Genomic DNA, 17339 nt, shown 5'->3' on the forward strand with positions numbered 1-17339 from the left:
AGAATTTTAAATTATTTAATTTATTGTAAAAATGATATTAGCAAATAAAAGTGAGACTTCAAAGTCCTTATTAAATTATTATAAGTGTATGAAATTTAAGCAAATATTGAGGGTTTTAGTAATAAATTTCAATTTCCAGCAAGACCTGGTGTCATAATTTAACTTTATTAAAGCTAAGAAAACTCATAAATATCCAGGGTCATAAAAAATATAACCTTTGTTTTGTTGACTCATAAGACTATAAATTTAATGATGTTTGTGATGTAACAGTTAAGACGAATATTAAGTAAGAGGGGTGGTAACTATATGCCTGCCTACTTATTTTTTAATCATTTTATTTTGTTTGAGAAAAGGATTTAATCTTGTATTTTCAAGTTTTTAAATTAATAAATATAATTTACAGTATAATCTTAAAGGTCACTATAATAACCAATTTAAAATTTAGTCAATTCCTAATAACATTTGTGTTCTTTAAATTTTTTAATTGTTTTTTTGATGTAAAAATTTAAAATTTTGTCACTTAAAAAATAAAATAAATTTAGAAATTAAAAACTGTTTTAATTATTAAATAAAAATCTATTAAAATGATTTTTTTTTTCTTTTAAAAATTTCGCATATTTTTATTTTACTAAAAAAGAATAAAAGAAAAATTAAATTTTTTTAAACAATTTTTCTCATAGATCAAAATATTGTGTTTGTAGCGCCATGATAACAATCTTCGGGTGTTCGCCCATCGTTTAAACAAACATCTTTATGACATCACAGTGACCACGTGACCTAATGATTTACTGGTCGAGTAAACACGCGAACATATTTAAGGAAAAAGATCTGTTAAAATTTTAAAGTTACGAAACTTCACGATGAAGATTTTTGTTGTTGTTTTTGTTCTTGCGATTGTGGTTGTGACGTCATCACAGGAGATTGCCAACCAACAATCGGTAATTATTGTTTTGTTAAATTAGCAAAAGTTTAAAAATTTGAGTAATTTTGTCGAGAACTCGCTTAAAAAATTATAGTTTTAAAGAATAAAAATATATATTTTTTTCTATAAGTATATATATTGGTACAAACTACGTTTTTTTGCAATATTTTTATTAATCGCGCACTTGTAATTTACTCTAAAATGTTACGGATACAAAATCAAAATTTCTCTAAAAATAATAACTTTTTGCAGAACCACAAGTTTTCGAAAGAAGCTCAGGCATTGTTTCGCAAAGCAACTTTAAATGTGATCAAAGAGTTATGTTTATGTAAAAACCCGAACCCCGAAATCTGGAATACTTTTTGTAAATCTTCGCTTCATTATTTGATAGGGGACCAAAACGAGAAACGTTCAGATGAAAGCTTTTATCGTAAGTTTTGGTCTTTTTGGGATTTTACTAATATTAAAAATTACTTTATAATGGTTAAAGGTTTTTGTTTTTTTTAACGTATGCGTTTTTGATGTTTTTTGTTGGCTTTTTTGTAGGTTTTTGGTCTTATTATCATAGAAGTAGTAGTATATTAGGGTTTGCAAAACATGTTACAATATATTGCGTTTTTTACCAATTTAAAAAAATTAATTTATAATATTTTAGAATTTTTTTGCTATTTTTTTAAACGTAGTTTGGCGTATACGTTTTTAATCAAATTTAACAAACTTATATTTATTGTTGGCACATTTATCGCGTTCATACTTTTATACATTTTTGTTATAGTGTTTGTTTTCTTTTGTTTTATTTATTATTTTTTTTACATTTTTTGCCCTTTTTTAACAACGTTGGCCAAAGTAAAACCTTTATTTCAAAAACCGTAACATAATTTAAAAGTTATTTTTTTATGTTTTAGAATCGAAGAGATCTTGCTTTGACTGCACCGTAAGCGACCCAATCTGCTACACTAGTTGTCCACAGTAATAATTATTTAATTCCAATTAATCAATAGTTCTAATTATAAACCTATTGTGAATAAAAAAATTGTTTGAAACTATTAATCGTGGAATTTAAGACTACGCCCTGTTTATCAACATCATAAAATATCAAAATAATCGGTTGTTGTGACGTCATCCTGTAACCATTGTTGCTTAACACGTTCCTTACACAAGAGCTGCACCACCCCCATCAACAAATTGCGGCCAGGTGGTTTGTAGGTCACGTGATAAAGGTGATTGTTAACAAACAATGACTTTGAACACCCGAATCCTCAAACTAACTCATCGCTTACCACTTCCCATGGTGACGTCACAATAAAGGGATTAATGATGTAATAAAACGAGTTAAGCAAACAAAAGAGCGCGACTTCTTGGCATGCGATGTTGTTCTTAAGAACCAAATTAACGACATAATTGTTTAAGTAAGAACCAGATATTAGGTCTTGACTTGCAATATAGTTTGAACTTTGATTCAAATAAGGTTGTTGAACTAAGTCGCGGTGGGGTCGTAAAATATTACTCAGAACCATTTTAAATCCTATTCTCCAAAAAACAAAGCATTTTTTCGTAACTTTTATTTTGAAGAAACGTTTATGACAATACATGATGACGTCATAGATCGATAACGTCACTGCTATGACGTAATCGTAGTCAATATATTTTAAGCTGTGCGCGTGTATATGCTGAATTTTAAAAAAGTTTGCTGCTCCTAAGAATCTGACGTCATAAGATCACTTACAGTGACGTCATCAAGTGAAGACTTGTAACCGAATCGCGCGCTGGTCACCACCATATCTGTTCCTGACGTGGCATGTGTAGGTGCCGCGATCAAATGGAGCAGCGCGGTAGATTATAAGGGATCCTGACTCAAGAACCGCGATCTTAGGTTGTTGGATTCCATTCTCGAATACAGCCTAAATTAATATAATTTTATCCTTAGTTAAAAATGGGGATTTGTTGCATTAATCCGCACTGGTTTTTCCTAGAGCTATTATATTTTAAAACTGCTTTGTTGTTGTATTAATTAAGTTTTAGATTGTAAGAAAGGTAATGTTAAAACACCCAAGACTTAAGTTTTCTCTGAAAAAAGATTATGTAAAGCAGAAGTGTTAAGGAAGTACATCACAAAACATTTTTTAAACACTTTTACCTCGTTGGTATAAACAGCTCTTTCGTTCGGTAGGGTCCAATAATAATACAAGGGGTTGCTGCCCACTGACGGACACTTTAAAGTGATATGTTTGCCCACTCGAACGTATTTGGTGCTAGAACGCAACCTTCGAATTTTTGGCAATGAAAAGCGAAGCTAAACAATATTTTAGGGTTTAATTACGTCATCAAAGGTGATTAAAAATATGATTATGACGTCACTATACCTTAAAATCAACAACTCTTGTGACGTTGCCAAGGAAATTTGAGACTACGCACAAATATTTTCCCGCCAACTTTGATGTAAAATCTCGAATCACCAACTTTCCATCGTGCTGAACGAACATCCTTGAAAAATAAAAACAAATTTAGTTTTATTTTGTGCAAACTGATTTATAAGCTTAAGTTTAATATTGCAATAAATCTTTTTAATAAGTAAGGCTAGAAAGACAAAAATTTAAAATATTATTATAATAGTTTAATTACCTATTTTTAAAATAGCCAAAACTAAAAATTATTTTTAGATACAATAAAAAGATATTAAATTGTATTTATTACGTCATTAAAACATTAAATTCCGCGCATGAATGATTGCTTATTGTTGTCTAACTTTGACATTTCAAAGTTTGATTTACGCATAAAGTAAGTGACTTGTTTTAGGCTAAGTTAAGGCCTTAAAACTTTTTTAAATGCTTTGTTTTATTAAGCTGTTGTTAAGTTAGGTTGGTGAAAAAAGTTATAGTTAAACCCCAAGTAGTTTTTGAGCTAAATCAACTGAATTAGTGCGAAAATTGGAAATCAGTAAAATAAAGTAAGTTTTAAATTTTTGTTGTATTTTAAATTCATGCTTTTACTGTTTTTATCACATTTAAAAATACTTAGAAATGTTTTGTATTTAAGATTAATGTGTACAACTTGGTGCAACCTGCAAAGTTTAGCTTTGTGCTTTTAGTCCTACGCTAAACAGTTAATGCCACTTTTTGTTTAAGCTAGTTTAAGGCACGCTTTGTTTTAAAAAAAAGTCTGTTAATTTTGGGCATAGTAAAGCATAAATGTTGATGTGTTAGTATGTTTAAGCGATAAAACTGTTAAAACCTTAATTAAAAAATGTTAAAAAATTAAACAATTTACGTTCGCGTCAAAGTTCCGGGTGTTAAAACTCTCCCGCTAGGTGTCATCCACGTTACACGGGGTCTCGGTCTGCCCATGGATGCGGAACAATCAGCTGACCCTTTTCTTTCCCCCCAAACATATACAACCTCGTAGCCGGGTTGTAAAATTGAAGGAAATTGGGTTTGAATTTTAACCTGGTAACGGGTGCGGATTTCTCTGAAAAAAAAACAGTTTATTTTTTTTTTTAAAAACAGTTTACGAAAAGTTGTTTGAAAAAGGTAAAGTCCGGAAATGTGATATACCATACTGGTCATAGCTTAGGCTTGCAAGCTAAAAGGTTTTGAGTCCAGTAGCATCAACGCCACCCTATTTTAACTTAACGTGATATATAAAAATAGTTTTTTACCCTTTCGATTTATCTTGAACCACGCATTCAAAGGTCCCTGACTCCTTATTAGAAACTTTCCTGATTCGTAAAGTTCCATTTCGAAACAAAGTGTACCTATGTTTAAATTTATAATTAAATTAAAGCTACTTTAGAGAATGTTGTTTTACAATGCTGGCTTACATAAAAGCTTAATATCTTGGTAAACTATTTTGTAATCATCAGATTAAACAAGGTTTATAAAATATGAGTCATGTGTAAATCTGAAATATTAAATCCGGCAAAATAAACAACTTTGTTTTACTTACCTCCAATCTTTTCTTCGACTTTGCGAATTAATGTGATCACCGTTGGGGATTTCCCAATAAAAATATCGTCGATCACGTGATTTTGTGACGTAACGTTTTGACGATGACGTAGTTGGAAAGTGACATTGTAACCAAATTGTGTCGCCATATAAAACCCTTGTCGTGTATCTAATTTTTGTAAATATTAATTTTTAGAAAATAGATTTTATTGGCACGTAATTAAAATAGATTTTATTTTGTTGTATAAAACCTGTGTCCATTAAATGCAGGGCTTTGATTGGTTGGTTTAGTCACGTGATTAGAAACTGTTGTTGTGGGTGATGGTTCTGTAATTTACATTTTAAATATTAGGCATCAATAGCTATTAACGATTCTTTCTATCGTCTTCATATATATTATTTTATAGCAAAACTTTAACTTAAATAATAAATGAAATTAAAAGTATTTGTTATTATTTTTTTAAAGTTGGCTTACTATTCACACGAAGTGTGGTGTGTATACTATCTTCCCCGATCTCGTTTCTTGCTGTACAAACGTAATCACCTACATACATTATGACGTAATAATTTGTAGTGTACAACTTGAACTTATCGCATAAAATATTTTTTTTTTAAAGTTGTATATTATTACGTAATGAACAAATAAGTGACGTCACCTGCATCACTTGTTTGAATTTTTTGAATGAACAATCTTTCATTGTCAAGTATTTCTATTCTTGAATCTGGTTCTATGGCGTCACCATCTTTCCTCCATAAATACCTGAAAATTTGTCTTGTTATATTTTTTCCATTGTTATAAATAAATTGTATTATGACGTCACCTTGGCTCAGGAACACCGGTCGCTCCACATTCGATAACAAAATCTTCACCTTCAATAATTTCAATATTATTTGGCAACACTGTTGCAAACACGGGAGCCGATGACGTCACAGTGACGTCAACAATTCTTAAGACATCACCGAGAGGGCTGGTAGCTGTACACAAATACTTCACCCCAAACGCTGGGGTTATCTGTGATGTAACAGAAGTTAATTGTTGCGCGATAAAGTTTGATTTTAAAATTTACCTTTTCTATGTGTAATACGTCGCTAGGTGACGTATACAACTTTGTTTTCATTGGTGATGACGTCATAGAGGATGCAGCTTCGACGATTGTTTTCGGCCATGACCACGTCACTTCCGGTGGTGGAATACCTGTATCAAATGTTAAATAACGTGATAAAATACAATGACGTCACTTATTTCTTATAGTGACGTCACAAAATTCTAAACCAACCTGTAGCGTTACATGGAATAACAACAGAGCTTCCGAAATCCACAACCAACCTATTTCGTTCCAACCCGGTGAATGTAGGCGCTGATGCGTGTACTATGACGTAAGCACGATACGCTTGGCTGGATTTATTCGCGTTTGAGCATGAAAATGTTCCGTTATGGCTAAAGGTGGCGCTGCAGTAATTATTGAATTAATATATATATTTTTGGAGATGTAAAAACGAATTTGTTTACTTCCATTTTACAATAAAATAAATTTTAAAGGTTTTCAGGTAAATCTTAATATTTTTCTTCAAAAACTTTACTCGTTTTTACCTTTTTACTTTTAATTGGTCGTTTTGAGTTAAAACTTGTTCCAGATTTTGCGCTTTTACTTGTGACGTCATAGATGGTTTGGTGAACCACCATGTTACAGCTTGCCCCGCGTTAAATGGACAATCAATCATAACCTCGTCTCCGTAGTCCACGTTGTAAGTGACGTCACTGTATATGACGTCATCTGAAATCCTAAACAACATTACGTTTAGCTGTATTTAAAAAAATGTGGAATGACATTTTTTTCTCTTTATTATTATTATTATAAGATTTGGATAATTTAGTTTAACGATGATCATCTTGTTTCGGGTGGATTATGTATTTTAAAAATTGAACTCAGCACAAAAACTGTATAATTTGATATATTTTGCCTTTTAGACGCTCCTTTATTTGGTATTTATCTTTACTTACTTCAAGGTTGTGTTATCTACATCGATGCTCTTCGCTGAACTTGAAGTTAGTTGTACAACTAAATACAAACAAACTGTCAACCTCATCTTGTGATACTGTTACATTTAACATGGCATTCCACTTTATATATTAACATTACAAGGAAAAAAGATGCTGACGTCAGCATAATAAGATAAGGGTTATCTGATTTGTGGTATTATATAAATCTTATTATTTTTATACTTGGTTTGATTTCTTTTGATGTTGTTGTTTGGGTTTTTGAGCCGTCGAACAAGTTTCTAAACAACAAGAAATTGTTTTGTTTTTTTATTACCAAATTAACTTCTTAAATTTAATATTTAAACACTTTTTTTATGGAATATTCAACAGCTAATGTTGGCCATTATTTAGTTTAAATATTTTAGTGATAAAAGTTTCGTAAAATCTTTAATTATAAAACAAAAAATAAATAAAGATTTTACTTGTTTTGGTCTTCTACCCCCAACTTTTGATCGCGGGGTTTCAGGTTCGAATCCTGGTCACTGACATTGTTTGTTTCCCGTTTTACTGAAGTTAATCTTAAGTTCAAGATCGGAGGTTCGATTACCTCCGTGTAAAATGTTTCAGTTTTTCCGTTTAAAGTTAAACTTTCGACTCGTGGTGACGTCACTTTATTCTCTTTTGTTGATCGTGATAATCGCGTCACGTGGTTCTGGGTGACAGGGTTAATTAGTGACGTCACATGGTTTAGACCGTTTATTGTGTGTGGTGGCGTTATGGGATGGTTGGTGGTGGATTTTGTTAATGACGTCACAGATCCTTCGGTGGTTAATTTGACTGTTGACGTCATAATCCTCCGTGTGTTTAATTTGGGTAATGACGTCATAAGGTTCCGGCTGGTTATTTTAGGTAATGACGTTATAAGGTTTCGGGTGGTAAATTTGTTTGATGACGTCATATTGCTTCGACTGGTTAAGACCGGTATTGTCGTCCTAATGGTTTTGGTTGTTAATTTAGGTGATGACGTCATAAGATTCTGGGTAGTTGATGAAGATGGTGACGTCATAATGTCCTGAGTGGATGATTTTGGTAATGACGTCATAATAGTTTTGGTAGTTAATTTTGGTGACGAAGTTATGGCGCCCTGGGTGGTAAATTTTGGTAATGACGTCATGACGCCCAGGGTGGTTAATTTGGGTGATGACGTCATGACGCCCTTGGTGGGTAATTTTGGTGATGACGTCATGAGGCCCTTGGTGGGTAATTTTGGTGATGACGTCATGAGGCCCTTGGTGGGTAATTTTGGTGATGACGTCATGAGGCCCTTGGTGGGTAATTTTGGTGATGACGTCATGAGGCCCTTGGTGGGTAATTTTGGTGATGACGTCATGACGCCCTTGGTGGGTAATTTTGGGAATAATGTTATGGGGTTCTGAGTGGTTATTTTAAGTAATGGCGTTATAAGATTTTTGGTTAATTTGGGTAATGAAGTGATAAAAGTTGTTAGTTTTGGTGATGACGTCACTGGGTCTCTATTATACAACTTCGAATTAATAGTGTATTCAACAATGTTCTTATTGTCCGTGAACGTTATATTGTTTACTGTTGTTGTTTCTTTGAACAATGTTTCTATTGTTACGTCATTAATATAAGACACGGTTGTTGTATTGTCCGTTGGATACTTTCCATTGTCAATTGTTGTGACGTCATGTTCAATGCTTTTTAGAGTTGTGACGTCATAGTTTAGTAACCGTGGCGTATTATTGTTTTCTGTGGTATTGATTGACTTACTTGTGGTTGTTAATTTGTCTGTAAGGTTAATTATCTTTGGCAATTCGGTTGTGACGTCATAAACTGTTTTATTTTCTTTATTTATTGTTTTCATTTTTAAATTACTTGTCGAAGTAGCGGCTGGTGTTTTAATGTTTATTCTTGTGTAATTTAATTTAGTTACACTTGGTTGTGACGTCATAGTCGATGATTGAAATTTGGTTTGAGGTAAATTTAAAATTGTGTAATTTTTTTTTATGATTGATGACGTAGAAGTGACATCATTGTGTATGTCGAATGTTGGGATTTTTCTACTTAGTGGTGTTATAAAAGAGCTCGCTTGTGATTGGTTGACAACATTTGTCACGTGATGGCTTGTTGTCATGGTAACATTTGTGTTTAAAGGTGTGGCGGTAACGTTCTCGGGTATATTCATTGTGACGTCAGTGATTTTCGAAGGACCTGAAGATGACCTCACTTGGATGTCCGACATTGATACTTGTGTGGTATTGTGATGTAACAAATAAGGCGTTGTTGTCGCCGATGAACTTGTTGTCGAAAGCTTAGGTGACGTCACGGTGGTCACATGGTCGTGGGAACGAAGATAGTAGGAGATTGTGGTCTGGCCTGCCCTGTTTGCGGCCACGCAACTAAACATACAGAGGTCGAGGTTATTTAAGTTTCTGGTATCTCGTCTCTTAATATTGATTTACACAAGAGCTTAAGAGTTGAAGTTATGTCAAAATTTAATAAATCATCGAGTATTGGTTTACATGTCAGTCTTGCTTGGGAAATAACAAACCCAACTTGAGGTATTTAAGTAGCTTTCTCACAAACAAAACCCAGTAAATTGTATTTAAATTTCCAAGTAAATTTGTAAAGTTTTTTAAAATTCATCTATTTGTAAAATTTTATCACTACAAAGTGATATGGTTGTTATAATTGTGACGTCATACCTATAAATCCCCTTTGTTTTTTCGCCCACTTCGACTTCAATGGAACCGTTAGTAAAAGTTGTCACGCCCGGGAATCGAACCCGAGGTTCCCCGATTAATATTCTTCGTTGTGGTGTTCTCCATCCTATCACAGCTTTTGGTGCACCCTTTAATATTATATAAAGTTTTATACAAAAACAAGGGACGCAATGAAATGTTTTAAAGCTTGCTGTAGTTAGAAACATAAACAGTTGAACAAATTAAATTAAATTTGGAATTTATAGCGACTGGTCAATTATACAAAGACAGCTTAACCAAATAGAAGCTATACCCTTTAAATGTTTATTTTATTAAAATAAATGAACAAGAAAAAGTTGTCTAGAGCAAAATTGTTTCCAACGCAAAGTTAACTTTCACAGAGCCGAATAAATAATTTATCTTTTCTAAATATAAAAAACAATTATTAATTAAAAAAAAATTTAACCTGTGCACTGCAATTGTTTCTCCATATTTCTCCTTTTTTCATTGTGACGTCATAACGGTTGCGCACTTTTAATCGAGCCACGTAGAGTCGAATGGGACTGACGTCATTAGCTACGTCACCACGAATCGAAGACTCGGCGAGGCATCTATAAACTCCGTTGTCCTTCCGAGCTAATTTTCGGATGATCAATTTTCCTCCTTTCGTTACTCGGTATCGCCTTGAACGCGTTCGTCGTCGTATTATGACGTCATTTGGAAGGATCTGTTACGTCATAGAGACCTTTTATTATTGGATTTTGGAATAATATTATTTATTATAAAAAAGGTTGAATAAAAAATATATTTTAATTGGTTACAAGAAGAAATAAAACCGCCTTTAACGGGATTCGAACCTACGACCTACCCATGATAGCACGGGTCTCGGGTAACCCATTGCTTTGCATCTTAAAGCAACAAAACTCCTTTCTAAACCAATGGTAGTTAAAACTTTCAATGGTGAGGGGTAACTTAACATCGTCCAGGGCACATTGTTGTTTGATGACGTCATATGTTTATTGTGAGGTACCGAGGTTTGAATCAAAAATTCAACATGATTTTCCTGAATTGATTTTTGTTGTTAAAAGTTTAAAAAAAGTTTTTTTTTTCCGAAATTGTTTTTACATTCACCAAGCACTTTCTAAATAAACTCTTCGCCTACTACACAACACACAAACACAATTACGTTAGCCTTGAAAGAGTTACCTCTGGTTTAAACCTTGAACCATAAAAGGTGATGGTATGAGATTTCGCTCTAAACACGGGAGATCCGCCCAAAATTGCCGCGGAGTTTATTCTCAGCCCCGATCCTGGATTTGCTAATTTGTTGAATGTATATCCTTGGATCTAAGGGTTTAAAATATCAATTACCATTTAAAATGATTATATTAAACCTATGTTGACATGTATATCTAATATAAGACTATGTGAGGGTTATTTTAAATCCAAGTGGCTTAAATATTGTTATTAACTTATTAAATTGTTTTAAATTTTTACATTTTTGCCTAATTTTGTTTTAATATTGTATATGCACTAGGAATTTTTCTAGCTTAAGTTGGATATTTAAATATTATAAAAAAAATGTTTTATATTTACTGTATTTAGAGTTTGTATATTTTAATAGTTTAATTACATGATTAAGTTACATAAATTATATATCTTAAGTTTCTATGTTATATAAAGAAGTACAATAAGATATAAATCTAATAATCTATTTATTTAAGCTGATAAATCATCCCTAAATAAATGTTTGTTTTTAATCCTACGAAATTCTATATTAAGATTAAATTTAAAGAATTTAAAAAATGCTTTTTCATTTCTAAAACTTATCATAATCTATAGGACATAATTGTTTTTTTACACAAATTAAGTACATGTATATTTTCCTTTAGTTTATAGGTTTTACAAGAGGTCGTGGGTTCAATACCCACTGCTCCCATGCTGTAGAACCCTTGAGTAAGGCGCTATAAACGGTATGAACTCCTGCTGAGCCAGCACTTAATCAGCAGCATAATTACCGGGCAATTATAATCTATATAATATCCCAAATTGCCACAGGCAACTCGAGACTGGGTCAAAGTAACTGATATTACTCTATGTTTAAGTCGCGCAAAGATATATACAAAAAAATAAAAATATTTTACTAGAATATGTGTGCTGTTGTGACGTGTTTAAGCTGCCAGGTGCGGAAGCAATTTGGTATAAGTGCGACTCGAACCCGAAACCTTTTAGCTTGTACTTCGATGCCAAAAATATCGCACTACCAGGCTTTTTAAGTTACACATGGTTTATCTTTTGTAAAAAAATGTACCTGCAATTTATAATTCCGTGATCTCGAGTTCGAATCCCGCTTTCTCCTTGCTGTTAAGTTGAGCGCTAGATTCATGTACGGCTCTAATATTAAAATCAAGCGATCTTGATCACGTGGGTATTCCACTTTACACGTCATCGATACGTCATACTCGCCCACGTACGACGTGTTCACCATGCTCGTGTCGATTCTCACTGACGTCGTCGGGTCACGTGACGTCGTGCAACGCATTAGAACCAATGAGCTTAAATAGCTGTCCAGACGCAAAGTCACGTGTTCTTTCTTTTTTCCGCCAAATTTAAAGAGCGCCTCTTCTATAAAAAAAATTAAAATAATTAAAAACGAAAATGTTAAGTTTTAGCAGAAGTTCCTAGTTGTATTTGTTTTGTTTAGATGTGTTATGGCAACACAAAATAGATAAGCAGATTAAATTTAAAACATTTTATGTTTGTACGGTTTTAATATTGCTTTAAGTTGTGAAATTTATTAACGGGAAATTGGAAATTTGGCAGTTGTGTGAAAATTGTTTATATTAGCTTCTGATATGATGAAGAAACATGATTTGTGACGTAATAGTTTGGGAATAATCTTATCTGATTGGCGGAAGTTGTTTGACATTGTTACGTCATAATTGAGATTGTTTATTGTGTGAACATATTGTTTCACAACAACTACATGACCTTTCAACCTTAATTTCTTTATTTTTTTGTCGAATTACGTAAGTTTAAATGAATTTAATTATTTTATTGTTCGATCGTATTCTGTTTTAATTCGAAAAAATTCCGAAAAGTTAAAGAGCTGCCAAAATGTCTTTTTAACAAAACTTAAAAAGATTTAATTATTTCGGGAACATTAAAAGTTAAAAAAATTCCTAAAAAATTTATTAAAAATTCCAAACTGGCACCCAACTTCTCTTGAACGAAATATTTCAAATTTTTCACCGAAATTGGTCGCGTGTTTTTTACAGGAGCGTTATGACGTCACAATACAAATCCTTTTTGCACAATTTTAATCTTTTAATGGAGTTTTATCGTGGTTAAAAAATTGATTCAAGGTTAACTCTTTACCAACGACGTGCCAACTTTTGTGTATATTTATAGCCGGCATTTCATAGTTGATGTGTGAAAGGGTTTTGAACTTTTCTGGGTTTAAATTATCGATTATACCAAAGCTTTCAACGATCTTATCGAACATGGCGTCATGACTTGCTATTCCATCAACAAGTTTCGACTGTGACGTCACAGTAAACTGTTATTCTACAGCATCAAAGTTCTTGTAACGTCACAAATGTTATTCAAACTTACCGTTTATAATTTCGGTCATGGACGGATCGTCCTTGAAAATTGATGACGTCACATATTTTTCTTTGACGTCATTAAATCGTGGGGCTAAGCACGTGATGTTGTCGTAGGGAACCCGGGTCACGGAAATCCCCTTCAAGTGTGGAGGGGTGGAGCATTGTGCGCAGAGGGGGGGTGAACCGCGTTCGAAGATGCTCGATTTACATCTTAAATAAACTGAGTTTTATTTGAGTTTTTGTTTTGAGTTTTAAACTCACTTCAAGTTTAAAGCGATTTATTTTGTTGTTGAGGCAAAAATTGGTAAAATGTTAAAAGATTTTCAAAATACTTTGCGAAATAACTCAACGAATAAAATTTGATTTTTGGATATTATTAAAGGATATTTATTTAAAAACAAAGGTAGAAATTTCGTTAAAATTTTTGTTTCACTAATTGTTATTATTCCACCTGTATTTTCCACTTTCTCTCATCCATTGATGCAACCACGTGATGTCGCACGAACAGTCCCATGGGTTGCCATGGAGATGGACCTGACGTAAACTCGACATCCGACCGAGCATATTTCGGGAGATCAAAGTAAAATTATTGTTGGAAAGATACAGGTACTGAATATGGGAGAACCTGTGACGTGATCATGTTAATTGTGACGTCACATATAAAATACATTATTCTAAATTGAATGACATCATTATGTGACGTCATAAGATTAAAAGAAAATAATGACATCAAGCCAATATTAATTTACAGCTGTTTTAAGATAAACATTATGAAAATAAAAAAGGGCGTTTAGCGGGATTCGAACCTGAAAACTCGACCAAACATCAGAGTCGTAAAAGTGTCGGGATGAAGTTGATGCAACCTGTTCCCTTCCAGCTGCAGTAACTTTAAATTAGTGAGTCCTCTTAAAGCTTGTGGGTGAAAAAAACTTATTCGGTTGTTGTCCAAATGCAATCGATTCAATGACGTCATTCCTCTTAAGGTCAACTTGAAGATAGAGGTCAAATGATTCCAGCTTAATCTTAATATTTCGACCTTTTTGAGCTTCGAAAAGCAGCCCGGTTTAATAGATTTTATATCGTTGCTTTGCAAGAACAAAAATCTTAAATTTGAACTTTGATTTTTCAAAATATTTGCTCCCAATGTTTCGAGTTTGTTGTAAGCGAGATTTATTTTGATCACGTGACGGGGTATGCCCTCGGGAATTCCCCTCAGTTGTTGAAATGTACAATGAACTTCTATGTTCGATTTACATTGGCAGTCTTTCGGGCATTCATTATTTATCTGTGAATTGTTATTGTTGACGTCACGGGCACGTGAGAGTGACGTAGGTGTTCTGAAGCCGAACGTCGGTCGTCGATAATTCAGTCTTTTTATCAAGAACTGGGTTCTCCTTGGACGTAGCGGATGATTTGATTTTAAAATATTTTCCGAGTTTATGATTTCTGTTAAAAAAGTCAATATAATGACCACCAAAAGCGCCAGAGTGGTCCAAACTCCAACCCGCATGGTTATTGTGACGTAGGCAATCTTCTAATACGTCATTCCGGTCGTTGAACTTGGATATTATTAAAAGTTTAAAAAGAAAGGTTTTGCTGCAATAAATTGAAATGTTACTGCTTAATATCAAAGCGAACACACCTGATAATGGTTTATTATTACGTCATAAATTACTTTGTTCTCCCATTACGCAAATGTTAAAGTTGTGGCGCGTAATTATTAAACCATTTGACCTTCTGGCTGACTAGAAAACAAATAAAAATCCAGACTGGAAATAAATAAAACATTAAATTAATTTCTTGTAAATTATGGCGTAAAAACTTGGTTTAATAATCGCCACGAGGCCGCAAAAACAAATAAACTAAATTCTAGAATTAAAAATCTGAGTTTTGGCATTCTTATATAAGGAAAATTACTCAGAAAAAAAAAGCAAAAACCATTTTTTTAATTTTATCAAATTTTACAAATATTCACTCCCGTCCGATTCGATTAAAAGTCACATATTCTATGACGTCACAATACCACACAAGTGGCTGTATTAAAATCAAAGTGTGTGGTATTAATTAAGTTGTTGCGGTCCCAAGTTCAAATCCAGTTTAATGCGATCATTCGCAGCTAAAACGCGATGCAACGATAATCTAAGATTGTGACGTAACAATGCTAATTCTCCACCCATATTATTAAAGTTTTAAAAAGTTATGATTTTAATTGTTGAACATATTTATTTTAGATTATGAAGTTTGACCAAATTGTTGGAATGATATCGAAAAGTCACGTACTAATGTCACCACGTAACACCATTGTTACGCAGACAATGGTGCATTATTTACCCAACGTCAAATTAAGCTTCACCCCAAACCCACATATTTCCATTAACTCAAAAAATTTGAACAAATTTAAACACAACCCGGATTGTATCTTTAACATGGTATTGCTTATTCGCGCGTCATAATCAACCTTGTAATCACATTATGACGTAACAAACAAGTTCACTGTGATGGAAAATCTGTGAAAGCTTGTTTTTACTTCAGTCAAAACTTAAAATTATTTTTAAATCCTTTTTTTTAATATTTTTATGTGAATTAGCATGTGAGAGTTATATTGCCCAACGAGAGGCGGGTGTTTGTTCAAAAAACGAAATAAATCAATAATTTAATTTTAAAAACTTTCCGTAAATCGATTTTTAACGGATCGGAGTCTAGACAAAATAAGAAGACGATTTTTGGCATTCAGACAATTCGACCACGTGATCAAATTGTTCTCCCACCACCAGGTCACGTGATTCAATAAACGGGTATGATTGACAGCTCAGAGTCAACAGAGTTTCGTGCTAATTCTTTTATATTCTTTTTTAATAAAAATCGACGTTATTATTTAATGTAAAAACTTATTTATTTTAAACCAAAATTCTTTAAATTTATAAATTATTATTTTAAAATATTTTAACTTATATTTGAACTTGGAATGGGCGGAGCCTAGTTGTTTGATTGACAGTTCAACAGACAATCATAAAATTAAACTCGTTAATTTAACGACGAGGAAACCACTGAGCGATTGTTAAGTTACAACCATATTTGTGACGTCACGAAACTTAATTAAACGTCATAATGCAAATAGAAAGACAACGAACGATCACGATGCAATTAATATTAACCTATTGTTACAAAACAATTAATAATTCTAAAATTCTAATCTTTTTAATTTTTAATCATTTTTTAAATTTTCTTTTTTTGCTAAAAACTTTCGATTGCTACGAAACCACGAAATTGCATAACTTAAAATATCACAAACCAACTACAATAAAACCTCAATATTAAGATTACACCCTGAGATTATTGGATCGAGGGTCTTTGTATTATTGTGGCATAATAATATGCCAGGAATTTAGGCTTTAAAACCTCGCTATAATTTCCTTTGAGGTTTGGAGTATTTTGCAACTTATTTATACGATTCTTGTTATTTAATATTATGCTGACAGCTATTTCTAAACTTGAATTTTAAATATTTTAGGACTGTGGTTTTAAAAATTGAAAATAATTAGGGTTTGACTAACTTAATCTGTATACATGTGTACTCAAACGCTACAAATTACACCTTTCTTTCTGCCTCATTACATCTGCTTTATAATTTTTGCAATTTTCTTTTGAACACGTGGATTGGATTTTCATTCTTTTTCTCGTTTTCTGCAACTTCGTATTTGCTGTGGCTATAATGACATTTACCTACTGTGGGTTAAGATCCACGATCTGACAAACCGCTAATGTAGTGCTCAATAATGTAACATTCTGATATTATCGTCACACCAACAATCTGATACCAAACCGACAAGTTATATACTTAAAAACAACTTTAACCGAATATTTATTTAAAAATTTAACTTTTTTTTTTTTGGCAAATTTTCCGCGTTTAATTTTGACGAAATATGAGGTTTAGTCATGCGAAACCAAGTTTAAAGTTGAAGTTAACGTCACTCAACGAGCTTTATAAATAACTGGTCACGTGACTACTTCCGCGCAAAAAAGTTTATTGTTCGACCACTTTGTAAGTTATGACGTCACAATCCCAAGTATAGGTTAATGTGAACGGTGTTTAACATTGGAAAATCAGATTTCAGGTTTAACTGTTACGTCATAATATAACAAGGACTTCGTTGTTTAATATTA

General features: G+C 32.7%; 1 protein-coding gene across 1 annotated transcript; it reads right to left on the minus strand.

Annotated features, from left to right (window-relative positions):
• Positions 1-2478: 2478 nt before the first annotated feature.
• On the minus strand, positions 2479-15043 carry LOC145750008 (uncharacterized). Its single transcript, XM_082565914.1, has 24 exons — positions 13982-15043; positions 13627-13800; positions 13183-13385; positions 11879-12192; positions 10774-10914; positions 10436-10630; positions 10034-10294; positions 9571-9716; positions 7327-9264; positions 7088-7143; positions 6866-6923; positions 6455-6646; positions 6141-6313; positions 5931-6058; positions 5685-5875; positions 5520-5623; positions 5339-5407; positions 5115-5190; positions 4865-5032; positions 4578-4673; positions 4190-4387; positions 3286-3406; positions 3060-3215; positions 2479-2823 (listed from the first exon to the last, which is right to left on the minus strand). Exons 1-24 carry the CDS (start codon positions 14683-14685, stop codon positions 2659-2661), a joined length of 6027 nt encoding a protein of 2008 aa, XP_082422040.1. The 5' UTR covers positions 14686-15043; the 3' UTR covers positions 2479-2658.
• Between the last annotated feature and the right edge of the window lie 2296 nt (positions 15044-17339).

This window comes from Corella eumyota, chromosome 4 (assembly GCF_963082875.1).
Source record: "Corella eumyota chromosome 4, kaCorEumy4.1, whole genome shotgun sequence".
Taxonomy (NCBI): Eukaryota; Metazoa; Chordata; class Ascidiacea; order Phlebobranchia; family Corellidae; genus Corella; species Corella eumyota.